Source organism: Mycteria americana, chromosome 17 (genome assembly GCF_035582795.1).
Source record: "Mycteria americana isolate JAX WOST 10 ecotype Jacksonville Zoo and Gardens chromosome 17, USCA_MyAme_1.0, whole genome shotgun sequence".
Taxonomy (NCBI): Eukaryota; Metazoa; Chordata; class Aves; order Ciconiiformes; family Ciconiidae; genus Mycteria; species Mycteria americana.
Window position 1 is genome coordinate 7299060 of NC_134381.1, and position 26849 is coordinate 7325908.

A 26849-nucleotide genomic window follows, 5' to 3' on the forward strand; every position below is an offset into this window, starting at 1 on the left:
GTGTATCGTAAACATCAACAATATTTTTTTTCTGACACTTTCCATTTAGAGTTCCAAAAATAGATCTGTCCAGCTCTGCCATCTATTTATTTAATAACACATCTCTGTACCTTGCAGGAGCACCGCACTGAAATAGATGCAAGGGCTGGCACTTTCCAGGCATTTGAACAGTTTGGACAACAACTTCTGGCTCATGGACACTATGCCAGCCCAGAGATCAAGGAGAAACTGGATATTCTAGATCAAGAACGGACAGACCTAGAGAAGGCCTGGGTCCAGCGCAGAATGATGCTAGACCAGTGCCTAGAGCTACAGGTACTTTGTTGATTTTTAAAAAGAAAAATAATTCCTCCTTTCATAAGAAAGTTTATTTTTTCATAGTGATGAGCAGTGCTCTTTGTCTGTCTTATGCTTTGGAGTTTCTTCTCCCTAGCTGTTTCATCGGGACTGTGAACAAGCTGAAAACTGGATGGCTGCCCGAGAGGCTTTCCTAAATACAGAAGATAAAGGAGACTCTTTAGACAGTGTGGAGGCACTCATCAAGAAACATGAAGATTTTGATAAGGCAATCAACGTCCAGGTGAGGAGTGCAGCTGAAGTAAGGGGGAAATAGTTTAGTTTTTCTTATGCAGATTATTAGCAAAAGAAGTTACTACCCTGTATGGCTTCTAAAGTTCAGCTCTAAATATTCAGCCATTTGGGATCTGTTGCAGAAGTTTAGAAGCGGCTAATGCAGATAGGGATGTATTTCACTGCCTACAAACAGTGTAGGAATAGTGGCAAGTATTTGTGTAAATCTCTTACTGATTTGAAATGATTTTTTTTCTTTTTTTACAACAGAAAAAGGTGTATTTTCAGTTTCTTGCAACAGAAAGCTGCCTACTTTTATTGAGAGATCATACTGCTCTAGCTTAAAGTCCAAAAGATATTCTTTTCCTAAATGCCACAGGTGAAAGATGTCTGAATTTGAACTCTCCAGTCCTGTAGAAGATAGACTTCCTTCATAGAGTCACATTTACAAAATGTATATATAAAGAAGAAAAAAAAAAAGTCTTGTTCCATTCCAGACCCTGCTCATCGCTTGACTTTAAGGAACCACAGTTCTAATTTATGGCTTCTGTTTTTAATAGGAAGAGAAAATTGCTGTCTTACAGTCTTTTGCCGACCAGTTGATCTCTGCTGATCATTACGCAAAAGGAGTCATTGCTAACAGACGCAATGAGGTTCTGGACAGGTCAGTATTGCCCTGTTAGGTGGGACGTAGATACTGACTGAAAGAGAATGCTCTTTGGCAACGTTTTCTAGCTGTTAAACGTGATGCCATGTGCAGTCCTAGTTTTTCATTCAACATATGTATTTAATTGCATACAGGTGGCTTCGTCTGAAAGCTCAAATGATTGAAAAGAGATCGAAGCTAGGAGAATCTCAGACACTCCAGCAGTTCAGTCGTGATGTGGATGAAATAGAAGCTTGGATCAGTGAAAAGCTCCAAACTGCCAGTGATGAATCATATAAGGATCCCACAAATATCCAGGTGAATATGATTTTCAGCTCAAAAATCAAAATACAATTTTTAATTTTGCAAAGCATACTCTGGTTTGAAAACATACACTCAGGAATTCTTGTTCAGTGATAATGGAATTATACACCACGTTGGACATGGTCTCCATTTAACAAGGAGAAAATGGAAGTTACATTATGCATGAAAGGAGACCCAAAATAGAACTCACTTAGTAATTATTGATGCATCTAATTAATAAGATATGTGGTATCTGCAGCAGCAAGTTTCCTGAAGAAACCCCTGAGTAGCTATTCTGTCTTTCTCCCAGCATCTAGCTAATCAAATAAGAAATTGAGTTCTTGGGTCTCATCTCTGTCTTACGTTCTAAAACGTGAAGTCTCATTTATTTTTCAGTATTAAGGAATAATTCATTAAAGTTACCTCTTACATTTTAATACTGGTTTATGAAGTAGTATGAATGCACTGAACTACTTCTCTCAATTTGTTTTATAGCTTTCCAAACTGCTGGTAAGTAGTTTGGACTAGCCCTGGTATGTGAATTAGTTTTCTTTGTATAGCTTATGTGTGAGCACAAGGTCTGGTTGCAGTCTGTTGCTCCATCCATCAGTTCATGCAATCTCTTTGTTTTCTATTAGTTCTTGACCTACATCCAGGTACAGCTACTGATCTTTGTGTTATGGGTGTGGCTTTTTTGTTAATGCCTATTCAGCATCATTTATTCATGCATTTGTTTTGCAGGTGTTCTGCATGATCTGTTTAATTTGTGGTGCATTAGTGATGTAGTTTGGGGTATTTTAGGAGTTAGCCCATAGAAAAATGGATTTCTATCCTCCTTTTTCAGAAATTTGGCTATTGGGCCTGTCATCCTCCTGTCTGGATCTAGAGCAGTGATGATTTAACACGACACATAATGCCAACTCTGTTAGCTTGCGTTTGTAGAATCAAACACTGAAGATGGAGGATTCAATAAAATGATAGACCTAGATGGCTTAGTTCTTGCAGCAGTAGCATAGAAGGGAACAATATAGAAAGAACACTCTAGAAAAAGATATGTGCCAGATGGAAAGCTGACAGGACTTGCAAGAATCCAAGAAGTGGAGTAAAATGAGGATATGTGGAAGGAGAAGACAGAACAAAGAAAGGGAAAGCTAACTAGAGTAAGAAAGGAAAGAATTGTTTGTCACTTTAGGCTGTGGTACATTAAATTTTTATTTTTTATATTAGTTGAAAAAATTAGAATTTTATATTAAACCAAAAAGGCTTGTCTTGGATTTGTTATCATGGTAATTATAAGGAGATATGCAATTGGCAGCTTTTTAATTGAATTTTACGTGTTGGAAATATAGCTTTGAAGGATATGTTTTTATATTCTCAGCGTTCAGGATTAACAGTTCCCAAAATAAAGCAGTTCATGCAGAATTTCTCATGCCAGCGCTATAGTATTTTTCATCTTTTATTTTTAGTCTAACATTTCCTTTCATTCCAATTCTCTCAGGGCGCTGTATACCCATGTCCAATGTTACTAGCATTTCCAGTTAATACTTGTAAATTCTGTGTTGTCATTTTTGTGCTATTGTTATCTTCCTGGTGGGTGGATGGATCATGTATACATGGGAGAGAACTGCATAATTCCTCCCACACCAAGGCTCCTATTGTTCTCATGGTGCTCTCAACTCAGCAGAGAAACTTTTTCAACAAATAATTTACAGTTATTTTTACAGAGTTTATGGTTGTTCATTCATGATTTTAATATATAATGTGGTCACGTATGACTTTGACTAATATCAAAACTGTGCAGAAAGCAGCTGCAGCAGTGATTTCTCTTAATTAGCTATAGATTAGGACAGGAAATAAAAATTTGTGAAATTACTATAGGGGTAGAAAGGATGATCTACTGTGCTTCTGCTTAGGATATGTATAATTGCTGCTCTTCAAAGGTGATGGCACTGAAAATGAGAAGGCTTTACTTGAGGAACAGCTAAGCTTAGTGCAAGGAATGTTGCATGGGCATCTGTAAAATGCAGAAGATGTTGCCTGCGTTGTATGTATCAGCTCATGGACAGTTTTGCTAGGTCAAAGCTTGATGGTTGCTCAGATTAATGAGAGTTACTATTTGAGTGAGCAATCTTACTGAGAGATAGAACTTCTTTAGATCAGGCTATATCGAAACCTCTTTCTGTATGTAGATAACTCTTGCGCTCTCCTCTCGGCCCATGAGAACAATTTAGGAGCCCTTTGTCCGGTCTCTAACAGTTTTGCTTTTGTCATCTTCAGAGCAAACACCAGAAACACCAAGCCTTTGAAGCTGAGCTCCATGCCAATGCAGACCGGATCCGTGGAGTCATTGATATGGGGAACTCTCTGATTGAAAGAGGAGCATGTGCTGGCAGTGAGGATGCTGTGAAGGTAGATATAACAAGTCTTGGAAGATTTGCTTAGTTTTTCCTTTGAGAAATGTTTGGATAATTGGGGGAGGAGAGCGTCCCTCAAAAACAAACCTTGTTTTATTAGAAGCTCTTCTATTTTAACAATGCAGTAGAAATCAGGGTAATCATTCTGCTTCATTCTCAAGGGTGAGAAGTTTTCCAATCCTGTGATCGGGATGTAAAAGTTGAACTGAACTATAGCTAGGCAGCATGAAATAGTGACTGTGTAATTTGCATATCTGGAATCAGCAGCCAAACTTCCACCGTATTCTGGGTTTGCATTTGTCAGAACTTATGTTTTAGTTTGTAGCATTTATCTCTTCCATTTTATAACAGGCACGCCTAGCTGCCCTGGCTGATCAATGGCAATTCCTGGTACAGAAATCAGCAGAGAAGAGTCAGAAACTGAAAGAAGCTAATAAGCAACAGAATTTCAATACTGGAATCAAGGACTTTGATTTCTGGCTTTCAGAGGTAACTGAGATTGGGATTATTTACTTGCAGGACTTGTTTTTCTAATTTTTTATTCCCTTTGCTGATAGATTTTGTGGAGCACAGTCCACCTTTGAGCAAGTCTAGATTTATTTTGAAAAAAATCTTTATTATGACTAAAAATCTTGTGGATGTTTTTATGTTGTTATTTATAAACAATAAGGTGAGAAGAAGCATATTTGCGTAGAATCTGTTAGGAATTAAACAGGTGATGAGTTTATCCACACTGTAGAAAATTGAGAAGAGAATTAATTTGAACAGTCTTAAAGTCATTATAATTTCAAGGGGTTTGTGAAAACACAACTCGTTCTCCATCGTGTTTTTCCTTCCCCACCCCCAGGTGGAGGCTTTGTTGGCATCTGAAGACTATGGGAAGGACTTGGCATCAGTTAACAACCTTCTGAAGAAACACCAGTTACTGGAAGCTGATATATCTGCTCATGAGGTATTGCTTTCTCTTTTAGTTTTGGAAGATAAATCATAGTAATCAGCAAATTCTACAGATACCACTTCAATACATGCTGCAGTCATATACTTGTTGAAACATGTTTTCTTAATAAAAACTGTGACTCTGCACAGCAGTCAGATTATGATTTTTATACTGGCATAACAAACACAGAAGTGAGATCCAAGCAATTCACACACTTTTTCACCCATGTTTCCAGGATCGTCTGAAGGACCTGAACAGTCAGGCTGACAGTTTGATGACCAGCAGTGCTTTCGATACATCCCAAGTAAAGGATAAACGTGAGGCCATTAATGGGCGCTTTCAGAGGATTAAGAGTATGGCAGCTGCCCGCCGTGCAAAGCTGAACGAGTCCCACCGTTTGCATCAGTTTTTCCGTGATATGGATGATGAGGAGTCCTGGATCAAGTGTGTATTTTGGAAGTTCTAGGCTCTGGCGGGGGGGCATGTGCTTACTGCCAGCTTGCTAACAACATTCATAGTCTGTAGTATGGTTTTATAACTTGCCTTTTCCACAAGTATGTGTCTCTACAAGAAGTCACCTTTGCCTCCCAGTCGAGGAAAACTACATTTGAAATGGCTTCAGCACTAGCTTGGGTGTGGCTTCTTATCTACAGTTTTCTTTGGTCAAACCCCAAGAAGGAAAGCTCTGTACTGGAAAAAGTAATGCTGTTTAGGTCTGGACCAGATAACTGAAATTGGACTCCACTCTTTTTGGGAAAGTTCCTAGCAAAAATTCAAACCTTACTTTTTCAGTCTAAAGTACTTTTTTTTTTTTTTTTTTTTTTTTTTTCCTAGCCAGTTGTAGTAATTAATCAAATGCTCTTTCCATGTTGGTGTTAGTATCTTGGGAGGAGGGAAGGAAGTGAGCCTGATTGAAATAATTCAAATTAGATCACTTTTTTGGTCATGCTTGTAAAATAAAAAAATAAAATTGGACAACAGCAGGTAAACTTTACAAAAGGTATCTATCTTCTTAGAAAGAAAACAGTACAGAGAAGCTCTGTCCTTCAGAGAGAAATGCTAGGCCCTCTGTCACCTTCTTTCTTTCCCCTACACATTACTCCTGAATGTGCTGCCAGGAGCTAGCTGCTGTGTGCTGATAACTCATGTAGACAATTTTTTACATCCAAGATTTTTATGCTATGAGGAGCACTTCCTTATTTGCAGTGGTTTGGAGTTTGGTGGTTTTATTTTTTCTGTTGTCAAGTTTGACCTATAGACGTAATTTTCAAATTTTATCTTTTCTCTCTTCTCTCTTGAATTTAGAGAGAAGAAGCTGTTGGTTAGCTCAGAGGACTACGGCAGAGACCTAACTGGTGTGCAGAACCTTAGGAAAAAACACAAGCGCTTAGAAGCAGAATTAGCTGCCCATGAACCTGCTATCCAGGTAAAAGCCTCTCTCCTTGACAGATTTCTGTATATGCAGCATCTTCCTTGCTTGCGGCAAATATGAAAGCCAATAATAGGTTTGCTGGAATCCAAATAGAATGCATAAGAAGAAAGCAAGAGATGTTCCATTAACTGTGTGTTTCTCTGCTTTGCAGGGTGTTCTAGACACTGGTAAGAAGCTTTCAGATGATAACACAATTGGAAAGGAGGAGATACAGCAGCGACTGGCTCAGTTTGTGGATCACTGGAAAGAGTTAAAACAGTTGGCAGCTGCTAGGTGTGTGAGATGTTTTTGTAAAATTCAGTATTAACTAAAACAGTTACATGGACTCATAATGACCAGGTTTACTGAATTTCAGGGTTTTAGGGTGTGGGTTAGTAGTCAGTAATGTGATGTAATAGCACGTCACTGATGACAGACTCTTGGAGACTATTGAAAAGAGTTTTAGTGATAATGTTCCTCAGTAGAAACATGAGTCTCTTTTTGAGGTGTGCGGTGTTTAACCTTTTCTTGCACCAGTTGGAAACCATAGACTTGAAATTAACTGGCTTTAATCCACTACCAGGATTCATTTTAGTCCTTCAATAGCTGCAGGCTTTGTGGCCTCATGGATTTCTAGAGCTGTAGACACTGCAGTCTGCTGCTGGAGAAGTGAAGTGTGAATGGTTGTGTGTTTAGGATTCAGTCTCTGTATGTTCTTAAGTTTTCTGCTGCTGTAATTTGTTTTTACGTCTTATATCTAAGAGCCATAAAACAACACTGTGACTAATTTTACCTTGCTTTTCCCATACAGGGGTCAGCGTCTAGAGGAGTCTCTGGAGTACCAGCAGTTTGTAGCAAATGTTGAGGAAGAAGAAGCGTGGATCAATGAGAAAATGACATTGGTAGCCAGCGAGGATTATGGGGACACCCTTGCTGCTATCCAGGTATGGAGAAAGTTGTTAGGTCTTTGCTGCTCTTGTTGCATTATTGTTGGTCAGCGCTTAACAAACCTTTTCTTTTAACTGTCTTTCCAATTTAGAGGTTATTGTTGGTTCCTTCTGAAGGCCTACATTGTAAAAAAACATGAATTCATTTTATAAAAGCATCCCAAGTATGTTAATTCCTGTAGAAATGACTTGCAATTTGGTGTGTAGCTTTGCATCTCTTGACCTCTGATGGGCAGTCCTGGTTAATTCAAATGGTTGAAGTTATATTGGAAGACAATATCAGTCTCCTTTTGTCCACAGAAAAACAGCAAGTTGCGCTAACCAGCTAAGATTAATAGTTTTTGCCAGAAAAAGTTTATGCTAGCTGATTTACAACAATAATTTTTTTTTAATAAGTGGTGATAAATTATTTTAAAAAGTGGCCATGTCTTGTATTTGCAGGGCTTGCTGAAAAAGCACGAAGCATTCGAGACTGATTTTACTGTCCACAAAGATAGAGTGAATGATGTTTGTGCTAATGGAGAGGATCTCATTAAGAAGGTGAGCATAAATTGGTAAAGAAAAACCTTCAAAGGCTACCCAGGACACTTTCATGTCAAAGTAGACTTACTTTTCTCTGAGGACTGATTTATCATCTCTTTGAAAAGAGCTCTTACTCATTTTTTGCAGCCAAATAAGCTGTTGGTATTAACTGCTTTCAAAGCTATTTCTTGGACAAAATCTTTCAGTGGAAGTCCTTGCTGTGTCACCAACTTACTGGGTGCCTTGGAAGACCTAACATCATATGGCATGCATTTTTTTCTCCTGTCATGTAGAACAATCACCATGAGGAGAACATTACTGCCAAGATGAAGGGCCTCAGAGGCAAGGTGTCAGATCTGGAGAAAGCAGCAGCTCAGAGGAAAGCTAAATTGGATGAGAACTCTGCCTTCCTCCAGTTCAACTGGAAAGCAGATGTAGTGGAGTCATGGATAGGTATGTTCTGTATTGGGGCACAGTACCCTGTGTCGTGGCTTAGCTTCAGTCGACAACCAAGCACCGCGCAGCCGCTCGCTCACCCTCCCCGTCCCCCCGGTGGGATGGGGGAGAGAATCTGAAGAGCGCAAGTAAGAAAACTTGTGGGCTGAGATAAGAACAGTTTAATAATTAAAATAAAATAATAAATTGTAATGAAAAGGAAGATAACAAGAGAAGGGGAGAGAGAGGAACAAAACCCAGGGAAAAACAAAAGAAAGCAACTGATGCAACCGCTCACCACCCATCAACCAATGCCCAGCCGGTCCCCGAGCAGCGATTGCTGCCTCCCGGCCAACTCCCCCCAGTTTCTATACTGAGCATGACCCTATATGGTATGGAATAGCCCTTGGGCCAGTTTGGATCAACCACCCTGGCTGTGCCCCCTCCCAGCTTCTTGTGCACCTGGCAGAGCATGGGAAGCTGGAAAGTCCTTGACCAGTGTAAACATTACTTAGCAACAACTAAAACATCAGTGTGTTATCAACATTATTCTCATACTAAAATCCAAAACACAGCACTATACCAGCTACTAGGAAGAAAATTAACTCTATCCCAGCTGAAACCAGAACACCCTGTCACAAAGAAAACTTAAATGCTCTTTCATTTCAAAAGATGTCAAACACCTTCTTGCTTGCTGTTGTAACAAGCAGACCTAAACCCAAAGTAATCAGCAGTGCTGTACCCGATTTATGCTTTTGAGTAACCTGATTTGGAATAGAGGGAATGTTTGAGATAGACATTGACATTTTTACTAAATTTGTTTCATTTTTCCAGGTGAGAAGGAAAACAGTCTGAAGACAGATGATTATGGACGCGACCTCTCTTCTGTGCAAACGCTACTCACCAAACAGGTTAGTGCTAATGCTGCTTCCACCCCGTAAGTGATGGAGAGAACAAGTGAATGCTTCTGCAATACACAGGGATCTGGTATTTATGTTTGAAATATGTGGAGGATATCGGAATGGTTAAATGAAAATACAGTCTAAAATATTTCTTTTTTTTAATGCTTCAGGAAACTTTTGATGCTGGACTTCAAGCTTTCCAGCAGGAGGGAATTGCAAACATCACTGCTCTGAAAGACCAGCTACTAGCAGCCAAACATATCCAATCAAAGGCCATCGAGGCTCGGCATGCTTCCTTGATGAAACGCTGGAATCAGCTACTTGCTAATTCTGCTGCCAGGAAAAAGAAACTCTTGGAGGCTCAGGAGCATTTCAGAAAGGTAAGTGGCCAAACCATGGGGCTACAAAAATCTAATTGTTCTCTTTGGAAAAAAAACATTCAACGCTTGCAACTTCTGCAGCTGATGATTATGGAGATCCTGGAGACTTGTCATAAGAGTTTTTTAGATGTTTGCAAGAAATAAGTAATAAAGGCAAACTGTCCTTGATGCATGTTAATTCCAGATCAGCTCACCTAGAATATTTGCATTACTGCATAACTGAACGGAACAATTGGATTATTTTCTCTTTTCAAGGTTGAGGATCTGTTCCTGACATTTGCAAAGAAGGCGTCTGCCTTCAACAGTTGGTTTGAGAATGCTGAAGAGGACCTGACAGATCCTGTGCGCTGCAACTCGCTGGAAGAAATCAAAGCACTGCGAGAAGCTCATGATGCTTTCCGTTCTTCACTTAGTTCTGCCCAAGCTGACTTCAACCAGCTGGCAGAGCTTGATCGCCAGATCAAGAGCTTCCGTGTAGCCTCCAACCCATATACTTGGTTTACTATGGAGGCTCTTGAAGAAACCTGGAGGAATCTGCAGAAAATTATCAAGGCAAGTCAGAGAGAGAGAGAGACTTTTTTCATACTTTACGACCTTTCAAGTCTTCCCTGGAAGTCTTCCTCCAAAATAATCAGTACAAGAGTTTGTCTCTATACTACAGATGGAAATATCTCAAAATTTGGGAGCAAAGAAAAAATTCTATTAGCTATAAACTTGTTTTCATGGTCTTCCATTTTGGTCTTTCAAAAGCACATGTCCCTTGCTTCCTAACTATAAAATGTTTCATGTCCACGCTATGCAGTAGAGTAACTGCTGGTTCAATTCCACTTCTCAAGACTTCAGTAGGAATGTATCACATTATTTCTCTGTTTGAAATTATTTTTGTTCATTTCTCAGGAACGTGAATTAGAATTGCAGAAGGAACAGCGAAGGCAGGAAGAAAATGACAAATTGCGCCAGGAATTTGCTCAGCATGCTAATGCTTTCCATCAGTGGATTCAGGAGACCAGGTATAGTTTGTCTTTCCAGGAGCTGCCCTTAGAGTATCCCTCGGCTAATATTTGTATCCATCCTACATCTCTTTGGTCTGTCGAGGTTGTAAATGCCTCCTGCTGAAAAACAGCTATTCAGGACTTGTTCATTTCCTGCAGTTGGGATTTGAGGGAGGCCCTGTTAGCCACAGGGAAGAGAAAAGCCCTGAAACACCAGACTTCAAAAATGTTTCTGCTTCTGAATTCATTTTCCTGCAGTAATTCCAGTTATCCAGGACCTCACTCTTCTCCAGTTGTTCCTGAACTAGTCTGCAGTACAGCTGGGGGGTGGGGAACAAACAGCTAGAAGCAGACTGTGTGAAGTGCCCGTGGCGTTTCTGTTAATGCTTCTTTTGGGTTGAATAGTATATTAGAAATCTCACTAGAATTTCAATAGAGAAGGAAGCTGTGAAAAAAGCTTAAGACTACTTTGTAATCACTTACCTCGGGGTGCTGTCTAATAATATCCTCGCCTAGGGAGAGGGAGTAAAGGTTTAACAACTGTGTTAGAAATAAAAAATCTCAAGGTCGAGAATTGCAGTGAACTGAAGAGCATGTTTCTAGAAAACAGGGTAACAGTGCTCAGACAGTGCTGTTAGCCAATTCTGACGCACTCGGGTTGTGGTTCAGAGGAGGTGAGTTCTGTTTTCATGTAATCCTGTGATTCTCTGTCTCTGTGTGTTTACAGATAGTTCTGTATGTGTCTTCATGAAATAATGAAATATAAATACGATTTTTAACTTTTTGATGTTTGCTTCCCACCCAAATCTCTGTCCCTCTTTTACTGTCTTGTCTCTGTCCTGCTGCCTGATGTTTGGATCTTCACATTCTACAGGACTTACCTGCTAGATGGGTTAGTATTGAATTTTATATCTTTAAAAATTTGGTGATGTGTTCTGCTCTGTCTGTGTGTTTTCTTCTGTCATTACATTGCTTGTGAAAGCTGCACTGAAACCCCTTTTATTTGAAAAGAGCAATCTGTGGCTAGAGGTGCACGGACACAGGAAACAAGATTAAGTATAAACAAGTAGAAACGTAACAATTTCCTAGTCAAAAGCAGAAGAAATTATTAATGGGTAGCTACTGGCATACCATGGAAGTTCTAACTTTTGTTCTTGCTTTCTCTGAGGGCTTGCACAAGAAAAGGCTCTTAGTCTGATGAGATACGTGAGAACAGAGAATAGTCTGCCTTTGGAAAACAGCTGACATTCTTAGTTTTCCAGCATTCAGAGACTTAGTGAAATAAACTTTTCCATTATAACTGTTCTCAGAACAATTAAAGTATTGACCATTTTTGGTAAGGAGGAGGGAAGATTCCTATGAAGAGGCTTTACTGAAATTGTTTATCTTAGAACTCTGTAGTATGCAAATATGAGCTGCCCATTTTTTAATCTGCTGCATAACCATGCCCCACAAAGATTATATCCTTGACAGGAGAAAACAAAACCTTCCAACATGAACCCACAAACTTGCCTGGGTTTGCAGCAGTTCGATACCTGCAGTTTTAAGGCCACTTTGTGTCTGTGGGAGTAGTTCCTGATGAGGATGGGTGCTGGTCATTTGTCAAGAAATGGAAAGGAAATAGTAAGATCTTTAAATGTCTTCAGACTGCCAAACCCTCTGAGAGCGTCTGTCCATTTAAATTTCTTCAGTATTAAAAATCTGCAGCACAGTGGAAGCTTTGTAATAAGACATAATGTAAAATGCTAACAAATAGTGTATGGGCCTGGTGCAGAGGCCTGTGTGTCAGCCCTGTGTAAAGTCCTGGAGAGGAGGCGGGGCCTTTCTCATAAAGAGAGAAGGCTTTTCATAATAAAAGGGTGGAATCTTCGCAGATAACCATGCTTCTTATTTGCTCTGTAATGATCACAGTGTCTTGTGTTCTGCTGTTTCTGCTAGATAAAAATAATTTGCCCCATTTTCATTGTACAGTTTAATGGAACCGAGCGGATTTTCCTGGAACGGATGCTGAATTCTCTGCTCCTTTATAAAGTAGTGTTGTAGATTAGTTCTGGTATCCAAGAATGAGCGAACAGAAAGGAGCCATTTACTAAAAGACGTAGGGTCAGAGTTCGAGATCACCATGCCAAGTTCTTTTGTTGAACAAACTACCAGAAGGCTGCTGATATGCCAGGCAGAGTTTATCCTTAATTCTGTGTGAATAGAGGAAAAAACACAGATTTAGCTCAGAGAGGCATTGGCTGTGCTTAGCCTTCCTTGGCAAGAGGGCAGGCAGAGCTTCAGAGAAGTTTCGAGATAAGAGTTGCCACGCGTACACCTTACTTTTTCAGTGTGCCGTAGCTGCTTGTGTGCACCCAGTGCTGCCTGGAGGAGGCTTTCTTTGGGGAGGGGGAGGAAGAAGAATTTGGAGTTTAGGAAGAAGAATGCCTTTGAAGAATTTGTAGATGAGTTAACAGTAAGACTTCAATTTGTCTGTTAGTGAGACCCACTTTTTTGTGACTTACACGAAAATAATAACAGATTATTTTTGTGTATGTGCAACCAGCATTTGAATAATTTTATTTCATTAAGTACTTGCTTGTGTTTGCTGCAAGGTGGTGCTGGCTTGGAGTGTGGCTCCACTGCAGTTGGCTGTGTTTGGGTGTGTTCTTTCCTCTGTTCTTTCTTTCTTCCTTTTTGGAATTTACTTGGTTTCTTTTCTTTGACTAGCATAGCATATCGTCGTGTCATTCGTGTCTATCAGTATGAAGTTGGGGATGATCTATCTGGAAGGTTTTTTCCTCTTATTTTCTTACCTCACTTTGGTTTTCAAATGCACTCTTTAATTCCAAGGCTCGCTTTCCTTCCAACTAACTTTCACGGCTTAGAGATGCTTGGAGGTTTGTTTCCTTGTTGACTCTTTCCTTTCCACGGTTGGTTCCCAGCTTCCTGCTCAGGGTTCTGGGTGTGCGCTTCATCTCTTTTAGACGTGCATTGAATCTGAGCCTTAACCCTGTGGTGAGAAACACCCAGATGTTTGGTGCATTTTCATTGCTACAGAGTGATTCAGCACTTGAAATCCCCTTCTCAAGAAGCTCAAAAGCATGTAGGAGGATAGATTTCAGTGGGGATGAAAACCTGGTTTTAGTGACTTAAATACCAGTCACTTAAGTCTTAGGAACTTAAATACCTCAGAGTCAAAGGAGAGGACAGCCCACCTGCACAGCGCCCAGACTTGCTGTCCCTGCACAGGTCGTTCACTACGGACTCTCACCACGCATGTTGGAAGGACAGACATTCTTAAACACTGCTGCTTAAACGTTGCTTAGGATCTTGGGGAGAAAAGCAGCATCCAGAGGCTTTCCGTAGCTAGTCTGTATGAAGTAGATCTTGGAGACCATCACCACAGTGGTGCTCTGTATATGCTGGTGTGGGGGCTGCAGTGTGCCTAGAAGCTCAGTGTGGAAATCAGACTGAGGGGAGTGGCTGTGCCTCAGCTTCTCTGGGCACAGGATGGGAGCGGTGAGGTGGGAAAGGCAACTATCCACCAACCACTGCTGTGTAGGACAGGTCTATAGGTTTCTGCAGTGATTATGCCATATTAAGATTACTTTTAAACCAAACCAGTAGTTTTCAAGGTCTTTTTTCCCCCATTTTATCCCCATTTCACACATCTCTCTAGAGCGCCTGTACCTTACTGGCAAATACAGCCCATCTCCAGTGAATCACCTGTAGTTCGTGTGTGCGTGTGCGTGCTGGGCACGGTGGAGTGGGGTGGGACTGCACTAAGTTTCTAATTTCGTTAGGTCCAGTAAAGGGGGCGCTTTGGATCTGGCATGAAGTGTGGCTGCTGATCGTGTTGCCTTTCAAATGGGGCTAGAAATTAACTATATAAAGAAATAAGAATCAAACCAGATGTACACGTGTCAGTCTGAAATAGGATGAGTCAAAACAAATGAAACACAAAAACAGTGTTTAAATATCTACAGGAGAATAATACTGCTGTAAGGATTTTTTAATTTCACGGAAGGACTGTTAATTTCAAGCCCCACCTGCCATTTTTTATGGGATAAGTGCTCTTTCTCACTGTGATTCTGTGTTTAGGTCTTGTATGGTGGAGGAATCAGGAACACTGGAATCGCAGTTGGAAGCTACTAAAGTAAGCAATGCTCACCTATTGCTAAAACATCTTTCCCAACTGATGACTTGGGAACACAGGGTGGGAATGGAAATGCATGTAGTTATATGGCAAAATCTTAATTGATTTTACACATTTTGAGTACTGAAGAGACCTTTGGGATTATCTATTTACGTATCTGATGCCTACTTATATCACAAGCCATTAAACAACAGTGATGTAGTTTTCCTTGTTCTTTTTTTCTAATTGAGCAGGGTAGGGCAGAGAGGATACAGTATTTTCAGCACATTTCCTAGTAAGAAGGGGGGGTTTTCTCACAAACTGGTTTGCACACCCTGTTGGTTTCCAGTAGGGTGCAGGAAGAGGAACATTGTTTTGAATACTGTTTTACAAATCTCAGTACGTGTATATATAATCCTAGCAGAAGAAGAGTATAACCCTTCCTCCCCTGCCAGCCCGTGTTCTAACTTTTTAAGGGGCTTTTTTTGTGCTCCTTAATTTTCTCCTCTTCACTCCCTTCTAACAGCGCAAGCACCAGGAGATCCGAGCTATGAGGAGCCAGCTGAAGAAGATTGAGGACCTTGGAGCAGCCATGGAAGAGGCGCTCATCTTGGACAACAAATACACAGAACACAGCACCGTGGGGCTGGCACAGCAGTGGGACCAGCTTGACCAGCTGGGGATGAGAATGCAGCACAATCTGGAACAGCAGATTCAAGCTCGGTATTGCTTACCCCCCATGCAGTGTCGTGTGTCTGACTTGGGGGGGTCAAAGACAGGAGACACATCTGCCTGTGCCTGAAAACAGACCTTGCACGGGCTGTGCTAACGAGTCTCTCCTGTGCTCTGACTAACGGGTGCAGTGAGCTTGTAAATCCCCACCACCTCCTGGCTCTCTTCAGAGGGATGGAGTTGGCAGTTTTGGAAATAGTTCCTCTTGGCCATTAGCAGTGATGAGATCTTAGAGGAATTGATTTATTCTGTTGAGCTGTGGCAATGTAATGTATTGTTTGCTCATTTGTAGACACTGGCTTGGGGCAGGTGGGCTCCAGCAGAGTTCTGCAGTTTAGGAACTGTTCACTAGCTTTGCTTCTTCCTTTTCAGAAACACGACTGGAGTCACCGAGGAGGCTCTGAAGGAGTTCAGCATGATGTTCAAGTGAGTCGCAGGGAAAGCATGCCAGAGGAACGCTTGTGAGATATTTCTGGCATGTGGATGGCTCTGGTTCACAGGATTCTCTGACCAATCTGTTTGTAGCTCCTTTATTGTCTGCCCAATGTTGTGCTGAGCTGCTCTGATCTCTGCCAGATGGCAAGAGCCTCCAGAGACACCCGCTGCTGGCTGGGTGCAGCCACAGCCGGGCAAGAGCCTCTCCCGAGCACACTCGCTTGTGTGCACAGTGGTGTAGGAACTGGGAGTGCCAGTGAATTCCAGCTGGGAATGTAGCCATTTTCTGGATGCTTTTCGAGCAAAGTAAAGAGTTTGTGCTTGCTTTTTATGTACGTTAGGTAGAACTACTTATTGATTCAAGCTCACTTGTCCAGAATAGTGGGCTAGTTATAATCTGATCTAGCTTTCAGCCAACTTTATTGCTTTCAGTACGCAACAACTGACACTTAAAAACGTGGGCTTTGTTTTTATGTTTTTAGGCACTTTGACAAGGACAAATCTGGACGACTTAATCACCAGGAGTTTAAGTCTTGCTTGCGCTCTCTCGGCTACGACCTGCCTATGGTTGAGGAAGGAGAGCCAGACCCAGAGTTTGAGTCTATTCTTGACACTGTAGATCCCAATAGGTACGTGGGTTGGACCTTTTTATATTGCAAAATACTGTAGCAGTATCCTTTGGGGAGTTGGCTGGGCGGTCTCTCACAGGCTGAGAGCTGTGCTTGCTTGTACTGTGGAGAGGCTGTGGTTGTTTTCACAACAGTTCATGTAAAAGAGTCTTTATGAAGGTACGGCTGACACTCGTGACGAAGAAACTCACTTGAGAAAATGATCTGGTGTTGACGGTCTCCTGCGTTAAGACTCTCACTCCTCCCAGAAAAGTTAAGCCCCTCTCAGGAGAAGTGCTGTGCTCTGGGTATTAACGGACGGCAGTGTTCATACCCTGTCTCTCACCCCAGGGATGGACACGTCTCGCTGCAGGAGTATATGGCGTTTATGATCAGCAGGGAAACAGAGAATGTGAAATCCAGCGAGGAGATCGAGAGCGCTTTCCGTGCCCTCAGCTCAGAGGGGAAGCCCTACGTGACCAAGGAGGAGCTCTACCAAGTGAGTACCGGTTGTGGCCCGCCAGGGAGGAACAGATGGAGGCATTTTGTTTAGACTGTTAACAAAGAGCAGCACTAGTTGCTTGGAGGTTCAGTTGAGTCAGTTCTGAACCGGCAGAGGTGTCCTCTGCAGCAAACACAGAAATGATGGTAACAGCCCTTCCCAGTTGCTTTCTTGGCTCTATAGAGGAAGAGGAAAAGCTTTAACTGCCAAAAGAGCTACTCAGGTTGAGTGAAACAAGAGCTACTCAAAGGCCTGGGAAGGGGGAGCAGTCACTCTATCTGTCCTCAGAAACTTGTGCTTTTCTTTAATCATTTGGGAGACTAGAGGGAGATGTTTCTCCCAACAGCAATTCAAAGGGGAAACTTAAGCCTAAGCTTAGAGAGTACGAACATCTCCTCCCTCTCACGGCCCTGCCACGGCAGCAAGTTTTTCCTGTCTGAATCCCACCAGCTGGCAGAGCAATAAAGAGGTTGTACTGCTTCCTCGTATCAGTTACCTGTTCTGTCTTCTCTTTGGTGGGAAGACTCGGGTCAGACCTTCCAACCCTTAACCAAATAGTGCAAAGAGCCAGAGCATTTCCATGCTGGGTGTGTTCTACTGCTCTGGCTTTTGCTCCGAGCTGTGTGCCCCTGGGAAGGGGAGGGCTGCTTGGAAATGCCCCATCCACAGCCCCAAAGTACCCGTCTCCACCTCTGCGCTGCCTTTGTCTTTCAGAACCTGACCCGGGAACAAGCGGATTACTGCATTTCTCACATGAAGCCCTACATGGACGGCAAGGGCAGAGAACTTCCTTCTGCCTACGACTACATAGAATTTACACGTTCACTCTTTGTGAATTGATCTAAAACACTAGTACCGAAAGATGCAAAGAACATGCTCACGTTTGCTGACTGTAGCTCTGCATGTGTCTCTCTCTCTCTCTCTCTTTGTGCTCTACAATAATCAATGTTACTTGATGATGTAACCTTAAACTGCTTAGCTTAAAACTCGTAGGGAAAACAAACATATTGCAGTGTGCTTCAATAAAAGTTACTGGTCGAACCACCTCAGCTTGTGTTTAATGGTCAAATGCAAATTTAACTAACTGTTATGCACATGGCACTCCTGCTGACTTGGTTACGTGTGTTTTACAGGCCAGCGCTGTGGAAGAGGTGAGTGGGCAACTTTTCCTGGAGTCAGAGTAGTAACAAGCTTCATGCAGCTGCTTGTGTTGCTGCCTTAGTCCGTGATCTCGCTTGCCAGCTGCTCCAGATGATTCATTTCCCTGGGTCCCTGCTCAGTGAAGTCAGAGCTCAGCTGCCAGACTTTGACTGCTCCGGTAGCATCCCCTGCTGCCAAGAGCTGAGTTTGCTTGATGTTAAATTCTAAACAGTACACGGGGCATTCACCCGCAGCCTGCTTTATGGAGACGGCAGGCTTCTGTGAGCTCTTCTCAAAGTCAAACAGGTGCACATCTCCTGTAAAGCAGAAACATTTATTGCAGCTTTATGGCAACCGACTTCATATTTACCAGCAGATTAGTATCTGCTTAGTCTGGGACTCAAGAGGTTTTATTTTTAGCTTGTTTCCTTGTCCCTCTGATGGTGTCTAGGCTGTGACAGGTAGCTGGCATCACTGCAAGACAGTGCAGATTGATTCTGCTGTTTTGACCTGAACCCAGCTTGCCAGATTCTGTGAAATCTCTATTCCTTAATTCAATAATGTTTGGGCAATTTTCTAGGGAAAAATTTATTGTTTTAAACCATTAGCTCTAAAGTAAATGTCAAAACCAAGGAAACTGGAAATAAATTTTAGCCACGGTAATCTTGCCATGTTACAGCCCTAAGAATGGCTGTGGCAACAGAAGTAAAGGTATCATCAAAAGTGAAAAACAACTGTGACTTGAAGTTGTTGTGCTAGTTAGAAATGACTCCGTTACACTAATTGCACAGCACAGACAATGGTCATTGCTCTCTGCTTGTGGGAAATGCTGATCAGTACAACTGACTTGTACTAATTACTACTCAGCACAATGTTAATTTTCTGTCTGAGAATAGGTGCCTGCAGTTACTTGCCTTCCCCAGATGCAGCTGCAAAGACCAGTGGTCGAACTGGAGACCAGCGTACACAGAAGAGGTATTTCTTTGATAACTGAAGAGAAATAAGGGGTTGTGTCTGCAACATGGAGTGCAAGTGAACTTGTCCATCAGTCCCACAGCTCAGAAAGAGGTTCCTGGGGGAGGGAGCAAGCAAGAAACAACTTTTTTGGCTTTATTACTCCTTGACACAAATCAGTCAAGGAGTGTAATCGTGGACAAATGTTACTGCTTTGCAAAGGTCTGACTGCATTTCCTAAAGTCTGTGGTTTCCAAGCTGTACCTGGATAGGGTCTGTAGAGACACAGCTTTGTTACTGCCCTCAGTTAAGTTTAATGAGGGCTTGTGTTGGCCACTGAGTATTGATGGTGGGTCATGGGCCAGAGATGCCCAAGAACCGCTGGTCTGGAGACAGGTGTTGGTAGAGTTGTGTTTGTTTCATGCAAGTTAAATGCAAACCTGGGCTGTCAGCGTGTTTCATAGAAACATGGCTTGGGGCCTCTTCCATGGACAGTGGGTAAATGCAGGCAGAGATGTGAGCTGCTAATTTAAATTCAGACAGCTCCGACTAAGACTTCCTACTAAGGAAGGTGCTAGTGTTCTGTGCTGGCCTGAGTACAAATGCGATTTTGTGTTACTCATGTTGTGCCCACACGCAGCACATTCGAGTGGGCACTTCACCAGCACCAATGGACATTGTTTCTCCTACGGCAGGAAGTTACTTGATCAAGTTCCCAATGCCAGCTGACCCTTTTTTGGAACTTGTATACACACCCCAGGGCCTATTTAAAAAAATGCACGTGCAGAGCCAGGCAGTAATTTGTGTCCAACGTGCAGCACCCGTGTTAATTCACAGCACTTGCCTGTGGAAGGGTGAGCAGCTCACGGAGTACACCGGCCCACCGTGTGGGGAGAAGGCGAGCTCCGCTGGTGCCCTGAGGGGAACAGAACTGCCTGTCCGATGGAGAGCCAGCGTCTCTGCTGCAGTGGAGCACTTCAGGGAGTAGCCGCCTTCCACACCAACAATGAACACGCAGGGATCAAAGTGTGAAAAAGAGAGCGAGGTCACACCCACGGCTGCCTCTCCCCAGGCGAACTGGGAGAAGAAGAGAGAAAACTGTTGTGAGAGCTGGGGGCTCCAGTGAAACGCACGTGTGGTTAGAGCAGCATGAACCAGCCTGCCAGGGACCCAGCGAGCTGTTCACTGCACAGCTTGTCCCAGCTACGATGTTTGTAGCACTGCTCAGCCTTTAACCTCTGCAGTATCCTCCTCCAAGGGGATTCCTGTTAATTACCATTATTAAAAGCAAGCTCTCTTCTTCATCCCAGCAGCTTCTCTTTAGAGCATGGCAAAACTTTGGCTGTTGCCAGTCTTCCAAGCAGTGATTTCAGTATGGGAAAGGAGATAGGGATGAAGGGTTAGTACATGTGTTCACAGGGGAAGGGGCTTTTCCTGGCCCTTCCCCTGTGAAGGGTGAGCTCTGCCACATGGGCTCCCCAGTTCAGAGGGGTTTTGTCAAGTCAGCCCTCTTTGAAAGGCTGAACTCACCTTTTTCAGCTGAGCGTTGCGAGGGATCTGCTGAGCCACCATGGCGAATCCTTCGGCCAAGGCCAGACGACCATCTCGCTCCTCCCTCCACACCAGGATCTTTCCGTCCGTCGACACGCTCAACAGCCGGGCATGGTTTCTGTGCTTGGCATCAGGTAACCAGTTAACCTGTTCCAAATGCCATGAGCTCATGACGAGGGGGACAGTCACGACCGCCAAGCCCATGCTCAGCAGCCTGCAGCCCCCTGACCCGCCAAGACAACATGGGAGCAGAGCCAGGTGGCAGCCAGTGATCTTGGTACCAAACCAGCTTCTGCTGGGAGCTGGCACGCAGCTGTAGATGCTAGGAGAGAAATGCGTTTAGGTGTTCAGGGCTGAATTCTGTATTGCAGTTTCTATGGTTCACCTGCCATCACTTTTGAGACGCGGTATTTATAGCACTTTGACCCAGCTATAAACAGCAGCATTTTCCTGACTTTCAGATGAGAAAATACACAGATTGCCCAGAGTCACAGTACCCCAGAAGGACAAAAACTATGAGGAAGCCAGACCACATGACAAGTTATGACCCTTTGTGTAGCTTTAAGCTTCCAACTAAGGATCAGCAATGCTTTGCTGCTTACATTTTTAAACCACTGCAAGTATTGTTGGCTGCATCTGCATCAATAAACAGTTACAGCATGGGAACTGGCCTACTCTTCATTTATCCTGAGTGGAGAGAAGTTATTTTTACTTGCAAGTGTCCAGTTCAGCAAATGCCTGTTCAGTAGCTAGATTTGGGGGAAAAAAAAGCCAACCAAAAGAGAACATAACCACGGAAATGCAGCAGCCTGTCCAAGAGCTTCAGGTAAAGCACCAGTAAGGTGAATACAAACTGAAAGCATGAAACAGAGCAGTGGCCACTCTCGCCTCCCCCAGCTGTGTCTACTGGAGATGTTCCCTGTTACCTGATAGACGGGATCGGTGTGCGTGTCATCTGTCATCCCCGTCCTCCACATCACAGGGTCTTCTGTTCTGCTGGTATCCCACACCACCAGCTCCCCACTGAACAGGCCACCTGAAAGGACAAAGATACCAATAAAACATCTAAGGGCTAACAGCACATAAACACGAGTAATGCAAGAGGCAGTCTGCGCTGTTATTGCACCAGAACTGGGGATAACTTTTCTTATCTCCAGTGAGTGTGACCAGAGTTCTGGGAAGAGCAGTCCTCAGCAGAAAGGGTGACAAATGCACAAATGAAGCTCTGGTGGAAACAGGCCCGCCAGCTTCAGAGGACTGGCAGGTATACACAGGGCACAGCCAGCTCTGGTGTAAGAGAACGTAGCTCTACCTACGCTCTTCCCACTTACACCCAGGGCTGAATTTCCTTCTGTCATCTCTCTCTCAGGAGATGATACAAAGGCAGATGTCACTGAAATAGCAAGTCTGAGTTCCCAGTCCAGAAGCAACAGTGCACCTATCAACATTGGCAAGCATTAGTTCCTCAGCTTGAGGAGCTGCAACACCATTACTTCTGCAAGAAATCTTAGGCTGAGCTGAGAGAGGGAGGAAAAAAAAATTATGCAAGCTGAAGGAAATAAGGGTGCATTTCAGATAGGATCTAAAGTTAAGAGCAACCTACCAGCTATCAGTGCAGGCTGGGAGGGGTGGAAAGCCAGGCACATGACAGAACTGGGAACGTCCACCACTAGGTCAGGGCGCTGTGGATTCAACCCTCTTCTGTCCAGATTCCAGGTACAGACATAGGATTTTTCTGTGCTCCAGTCCCCACTGTCCAACCTGAAGAAGACAAAGCTACATCTTGCCTTGTCTGTTCCGCAGAGAATCCCAGTCTAGCAGAGCTCGGGTATGCCCAACTTGTCATTTAAACGTGCCGCTTCGTGGCTTGAAGGAAAACTGAGGTGAAGGGATCGTGAGGTGATGAAACTTCTCTGCAGGCTAGTATATATAGTATGTGTCTGTACATAGAGAACAAAGTGCCTGCAAGTAAATCTCAGATTTGGTTCGCTGTTCCAAGATCTACTAATCACTCAAATAATGGGAACAATCTAAAGGGCATATACAGAAAGTTGCTGTGAGTATTTGGGGATGAAAAATCCAAGGAGACCAAATTGCTGCCGATTTGCAACCGGCCGAGTTGCAAGCCACGTTTCCTCTAAACACAAAGATCCAGGGTCTGAGAATACACAGCGAGAAAGTATCTGGCCTGGAGGACTGATAGGAGCTGAAAAGACTTACTGGGTCTTGCTTGGCCTGAGATAAGCAGTATGATTTGAAGCCCAGGTGCCTCCACAGGAACACAGAACATTCTTCACAGCCACCAAATGGTGTTGATGACCCTGCACAAATCATGCCGCACACCCCAGCTCTAGAGATTTCAGTCCAGTCCTATGCCCATCATACTTGTTTGCCACAAGTAGCTCATGAATTATTACTCTGGGATGCTAAAAGACACCTGCCACTCTACTTCCTTTGTTATTTCTATCCATTTCATTCATCACAAGCTTACCAAAGTGTTACATGTATTCTGTCACTAGCACCATGCTGACCAATGTGATGTCCTGTCTTGCTACAAGGAGATGATATGGAGGACGGATCTACAGAAGAGCCAGTGGCCAGGACAGGAAGCAATTATTTTGAGCCTGACTTCTACTGCCTTTATTTGATACTCTTAATTCTTCTCTTGGAAGAGATATGATCAAATAAAAGGAGAAATTTTTCGTCCAATGGGTACTTGATCTGTGAAACTCCTTATTAAAGGATGTTGTAGATGCTAAAAGGTTACACAGTCTCTGTGAGTCTGTGTAAGTTCACGGAAGGGAATTCTACCGACATAACCACAGACGCAGAAACCACATTCTAATCTGAAAACAGCTGTAGACGGGGAGAGCAGAAGGGGCAAGTAACATACAGGTTTGCCCTGTTTTACTCTTCCCTATGCATTCACTCATGGATCCCCTTTTTGCTGGGGCTTTTAATCTAAGGAAACAGTCGTGGAAGGAAAAAGGAATAAGGGCAGCAGCAGGGCACAGAAAGGAGAGGCTGCTATAGACATTCATTGGATTAAATGGAAGATTTGTCCAGCCCTCAATTCAGAAATTCTTAAATGTTTGTTAGCACATGTCCGTGGCACCAAGCGCATGCGTGAATGGGTGCCAGGTTCATCCAGGGTGCTAAGAGACCACATTAAAACAACACGATCTTCAATGAAGATAAGCACTTACTTCCAAACCTCACCCACATATATTTGCAAGCGCATCTGCTCTTTACATTTTCTTTCCAAACAGAATCTATCTAGAAACAAATCAGTAAGAGTACACGTATCCATTTTTGGGGCAGGGGGGAAGGTAGAAGAAATAAAAGGTGTAATTTAAGGCTGCCCTGAGACTTTTCTTTTCTCTGAATGTGAATTATTTAACTTGCATAAAGTGTATATATATGTCTAGTTTATTACTGCAGAGGAAGTGAACATATCTAAAACTCAGGTCAGCCTGAGAAATCACATCAACCTCAGCTGCGCTCTCAATCCATTCAGATACTCACCGGCCATATGAACATGCAACGACAGATCCGGTTGCATTCCATGAGACGCTGGTAACCTGTAGGTTTTGATCCTGAGCCTCTGGGTATGACAGCGTATGCAAACACACCACCTGGAAGAGATCAAATTCAAGCACTGAAGCAATAATCTCCCAACACAGAGACATGAGATCTGTGCAAGCCCCTGCATATGATCGTATGGTTACAGCACAGGCTTCCCCTCTGTCCAAGTAGCACACAGATATACGTGAAAAAGTTGTTGAATTCCTATAGGGGGAAAAAAGAAACAAAGCACGTGACCCTACCAAACCAACTGTCGCTTCATAATTACCTCTCACAGGTGGCACACTCCAGGGGCTGCACGACAACTCTGGAAGGCTGTGCCGTAAGGATTTACGACAGCCCCCCAGGTGTCAGTCTAGCCCTCGTTAAGCTGCACAAGCAATGGTCTGAAAATGACTGTACCAGCGTGTACCGACTGATACAAATTGCTTCCACTCTTGAGCACTGTACACTAAACAAATATAATCTAAATAGGAAGAGCTGCCGAATCACTGACTGCAACTGTTCCTAGATAACTGCTAGTCCGGCATGCTCTGAAGGGGCTACTGGAAGCTGAAGATAAGCCTACACCAACTGCAGGCTTCCTTCTCACAAAGCTGCTGTAACACAGTCACTAGCAGGAAGAACAGTTTTACCAAGCAAGGCCAGGCCGCAAGCAAGGGAGAAAGCTGGAGAAAACAACAGCTAATAATTTCTAATTAGTAGAATCTGGAAGGAACAATCACAGCAGTAAGAAATAGAACTAATGAGTTAGAGCCACTGCAACCAGCTCTGCCTGGATAACGACAAGGATCTGAATTATGTCAACTTACTGTTTCGTTCTGATCTGTCCAGTTCACTTCAAAGCCATCAAAGGCACGGCTTTTCCAGTTTTTATTTAGCTCTTTGATAACAGCATCGGCCACTCTCTGAAGGAATGATAGAAGGCTAGTGTAATCTACTTGGACTTCTTGCTGGAAATCTTGGACAGCATCTTTACTTTGATCTGTCTGCACGCCAGCATCTCGGCTAGTATGAGATTGTACTGCAGTTTCGGCTGTTGAAATTTTCCCAGTCTGGCAGCTTTTCTAGTAAAAGAAGACAGACACTCTATAATCCAAACAGGAAAAAAAAAAAAAAAAAAAAAAAAAGAGTGCTGCACAGAACATTCAAAGCATCTTCCCCTTTTTGGCATTTCATAGAGACATTCAAGCACATTTGCACGCCTCTGGTTCATGGTTAAAAGCAGGGCGCCTCTGTAACTGTCTGGGTGTCGGTGATGTATTTGTGACCTTCATATGATCTGATACGAGACAGAGATGCTCGAATGCCAGGCAAATTCAGGCCACGCGCTCCACAGCGCGGAATGGGGAGGATGAGAGAATGCAAAAAGGCAGCGAGCCTCCAGAGGAAAGAGCAAACACCGAGCACGATGACAAGCGCAGTACTACCAGCTCTCAAACGACTAGCTTTGTGGCGGCTGCACGTGTGGTTCTTTGCCAGCTTGTATAAAGGGCCTGAATTAGTGAAGTGCTGCAAAGGGGCAGCGCCAGCAGGCAGACACCGGCACCTCGGGCCCACCCGCCGCCGGCTCTGCCCCGGGGACCGGGTACCGGCCGGATGCAACCTCCCTGCAGGAAAGGTCTCCGTCCCGGGCCGAACCGGAGCAGCGGCACCTGCGGGGGCTTCACCGACGAGCACGGAGGGGACGAGTCGGGGCCCGGCCGCCCCTTCAGCGGGACCAGACGCGACGGAAGGAGTAGGTCGCCGCGGCTCTGACAGCCGCCTCCGGCCCAGCCGCCTCCGACCCAGCTCCTGCCGGCGGTGTAAGAGCGCGGAGCGAGGCCGGGGCCGCCCGGGGTCTCTCACCGCCTCGCAGCGCGCGCTCCGGGCGCTCCTCCACAGCGACTCCACGTCGGCGCCGGGCGCGGTCCCGTCCGCGAACATGGCGGCGAACGGGGGTCGCGGCCCAACGAACTCCCACTGCCCGCTCCGCGAGTTCCCATGGAAACGGACGAGGCGCTGCAGGATGACGTCACCCTGAGCGACAGGTCCGCCGGCCTGGCGGTAAACTGATCCGGACGGGCGCCATGTTGGGGAAGGGCACGGAGGGTCTGTGCTGGATGGGCGGCGGCTCCATGTGGGAGAGGGGTGTGGGCTGGCCCCGGTACTGGCGGGTGCCTCGGCCGGCACCTTTGTTGATGCCACAGGGCCGGCGGGGGCTTCTCCTTCCCCTTCGGCCGCCCCAGCTATACCGGCCCAGGGGGCACAAGTGGCAGCACAGGCGGGAGGGCGCAGTGGCTGCCAGGAGTTAAGATGGCGCCGAGCGCGGGGGGGTGGGGGAGAGGCTGCGGCGGGAGCCGCGGGGCGGAGGGGAGGGCTGGGCCGGGCCGCGCTGTGAGGGAAACGATGTTTGAGCAGAAATTTGGCATTCGGCGACGGGCAGCGCAAAAATCTCGCAGCGCTCAGTGGCACGAGTTGCGTTCCCTGTAGGGGAACCCTGTCGCGGGGTGCCGCTGACAGATGCCTTGGTGCAGCTGGAAACAGACCTGGGGCTCCGCTCCGGAGCCCTCAACCCTCCGGAGGAGGAACTGTTAGTAATGCTAGAAACATGGTTTGAAGTATGCCGCTTTGGTTAGCGTATACGGCGTGTGCTTGGCGAGGAAATGGGCTGGGGGAGTCAACTTCAAACGAGCGCGTAAAGCCTGGTGTGTATTTTGACTTCCTTGCTTGTTACGTTCATTGGTTTTGATGAGGGAATTATGGTAATTTGTACTGTGGGTGAAT

The 26849-nt window shown here is 44.3% G+C and overlaps 2 protein-coding genes across 8 annotated transcripts in view; one reads left to right on the plus strand and one right to left on the minus strand.

The window, feature by feature from the left end:
* Positions 1 to 17902, plus strand: part of SPTAN1 (spectrin alpha, non-erythrocytic 1) — a 53266-nt gene extending 35364 nt beyond the window's left edge. For 3 of the 7 annotated variants that reach the window (XM_075519724.1, XM_075519723.1, XM_075519725.1), the window contains 25 exons: positions 118 to 315; positions 434 to 580; positions 1131 to 1234; positions 1372 to 1534; positions 3797 to 3928; positions 4285 to 4422; positions 4781 to 4885; positions 5106 to 5314; positions 6176 to 6296; positions 6454 to 6575; positions 7093 to 7225; positions 7670 to 7768; positions 8044 to 8203; positions 9020 to 9096; positions 9258 to 9467; positions 9723 to 10019; positions 10365 to 10477; positions 11334 to 11351; positions 13169 to 13231; positions 14543 to 14597; positions 15103 to 15299; positions 15681 to 15734; positions 16226 to 16372; positions 16703 to 16850; positions 17568 to 17902. In XM_075519724.1, coding sequence (XP_075375839.1) covers positions 118 to 315; positions 434 to 580; positions 1131 to 1234; positions 1372 to 1534; positions 3797 to 3928; positions 4285 to 4422; positions 4781 to 4885; positions 5106 to 5314; positions 6176 to 6296; positions 6454 to 6575; positions 7093 to 7225; positions 7670 to 7768; positions 8044 to 8203; positions 9020 to 9096; positions 9258 to 9467; positions 9723 to 10019; positions 10365 to 10477; positions 11334 to 11351; positions 13169 to 13231; positions 14543 to 14597; positions 15103 to 15299; positions 15681 to 15734; positions 16226 to 16372; positions 16703 to 16850; positions 17568 to 17693 — 3336 coding nt within the window. In that variant the 3' untranslated portion in view covers positions 17694 to 17902. The remainder of the gene's footprint in view (positions 1 to 117; positions 316 to 433; positions 581 to 1130; positions 1235 to 1371; positions 1535 to 3796; positions 3929 to 4284; positions 4423 to 4780; positions 4886 to 5105; positions 5315 to 6175; positions 6297 to 6453; positions 6576 to 7092; positions 7226 to 7669; positions 7769 to 8043; positions 8204 to 9019; positions 9097 to 9257; positions 9468 to 9722; positions 10020 to 10364; positions 10478 to 11333; positions 11352 to 13168; positions 13232 to 14542; positions 14598 to 15102; positions 15300 to 15680; positions 15735 to 16225; positions 16373 to 16702; positions 16851 to 17567) is intronic. The other 4 variants (XM_075519726.1, XM_075519728.1, XM_075519727.1 and 1 more) reach the window with 2 other exon arrangements.
* Positions 17903 to 18030: 128 nt separating this feature from the next.
* DYNC2I2 (dynein 2 intermediate chain 2) lies at positions 18031 to 26112 on the minus strand. Its single transcript, XM_075519734.1, has 9 exons — positions 25932 to 26112; positions 24896 to 25150; positions 24024 to 24133; positions 22102 to 22259; positions 21425 to 21534; positions 20478 to 20645; positions 19792 to 20024; positions 18908 to 19065; positions 18031 to 18310 (listed from the first exon to the last, which is right to left on the minus strand). The coding sequence occupies exons 1-9, from the start codon at positions 26007 to 26009 to the stop codon at positions 18072 to 18074; spliced, it is 1509 nt and encodes a 502-aa protein (XP_075375849.1). The 5' UTR covers positions 26010 to 26112; the 3' UTR covers positions 18031 to 18071.
* Between the last annotated feature and the right edge of the window lie 737 nt (positions 26113 to 26849).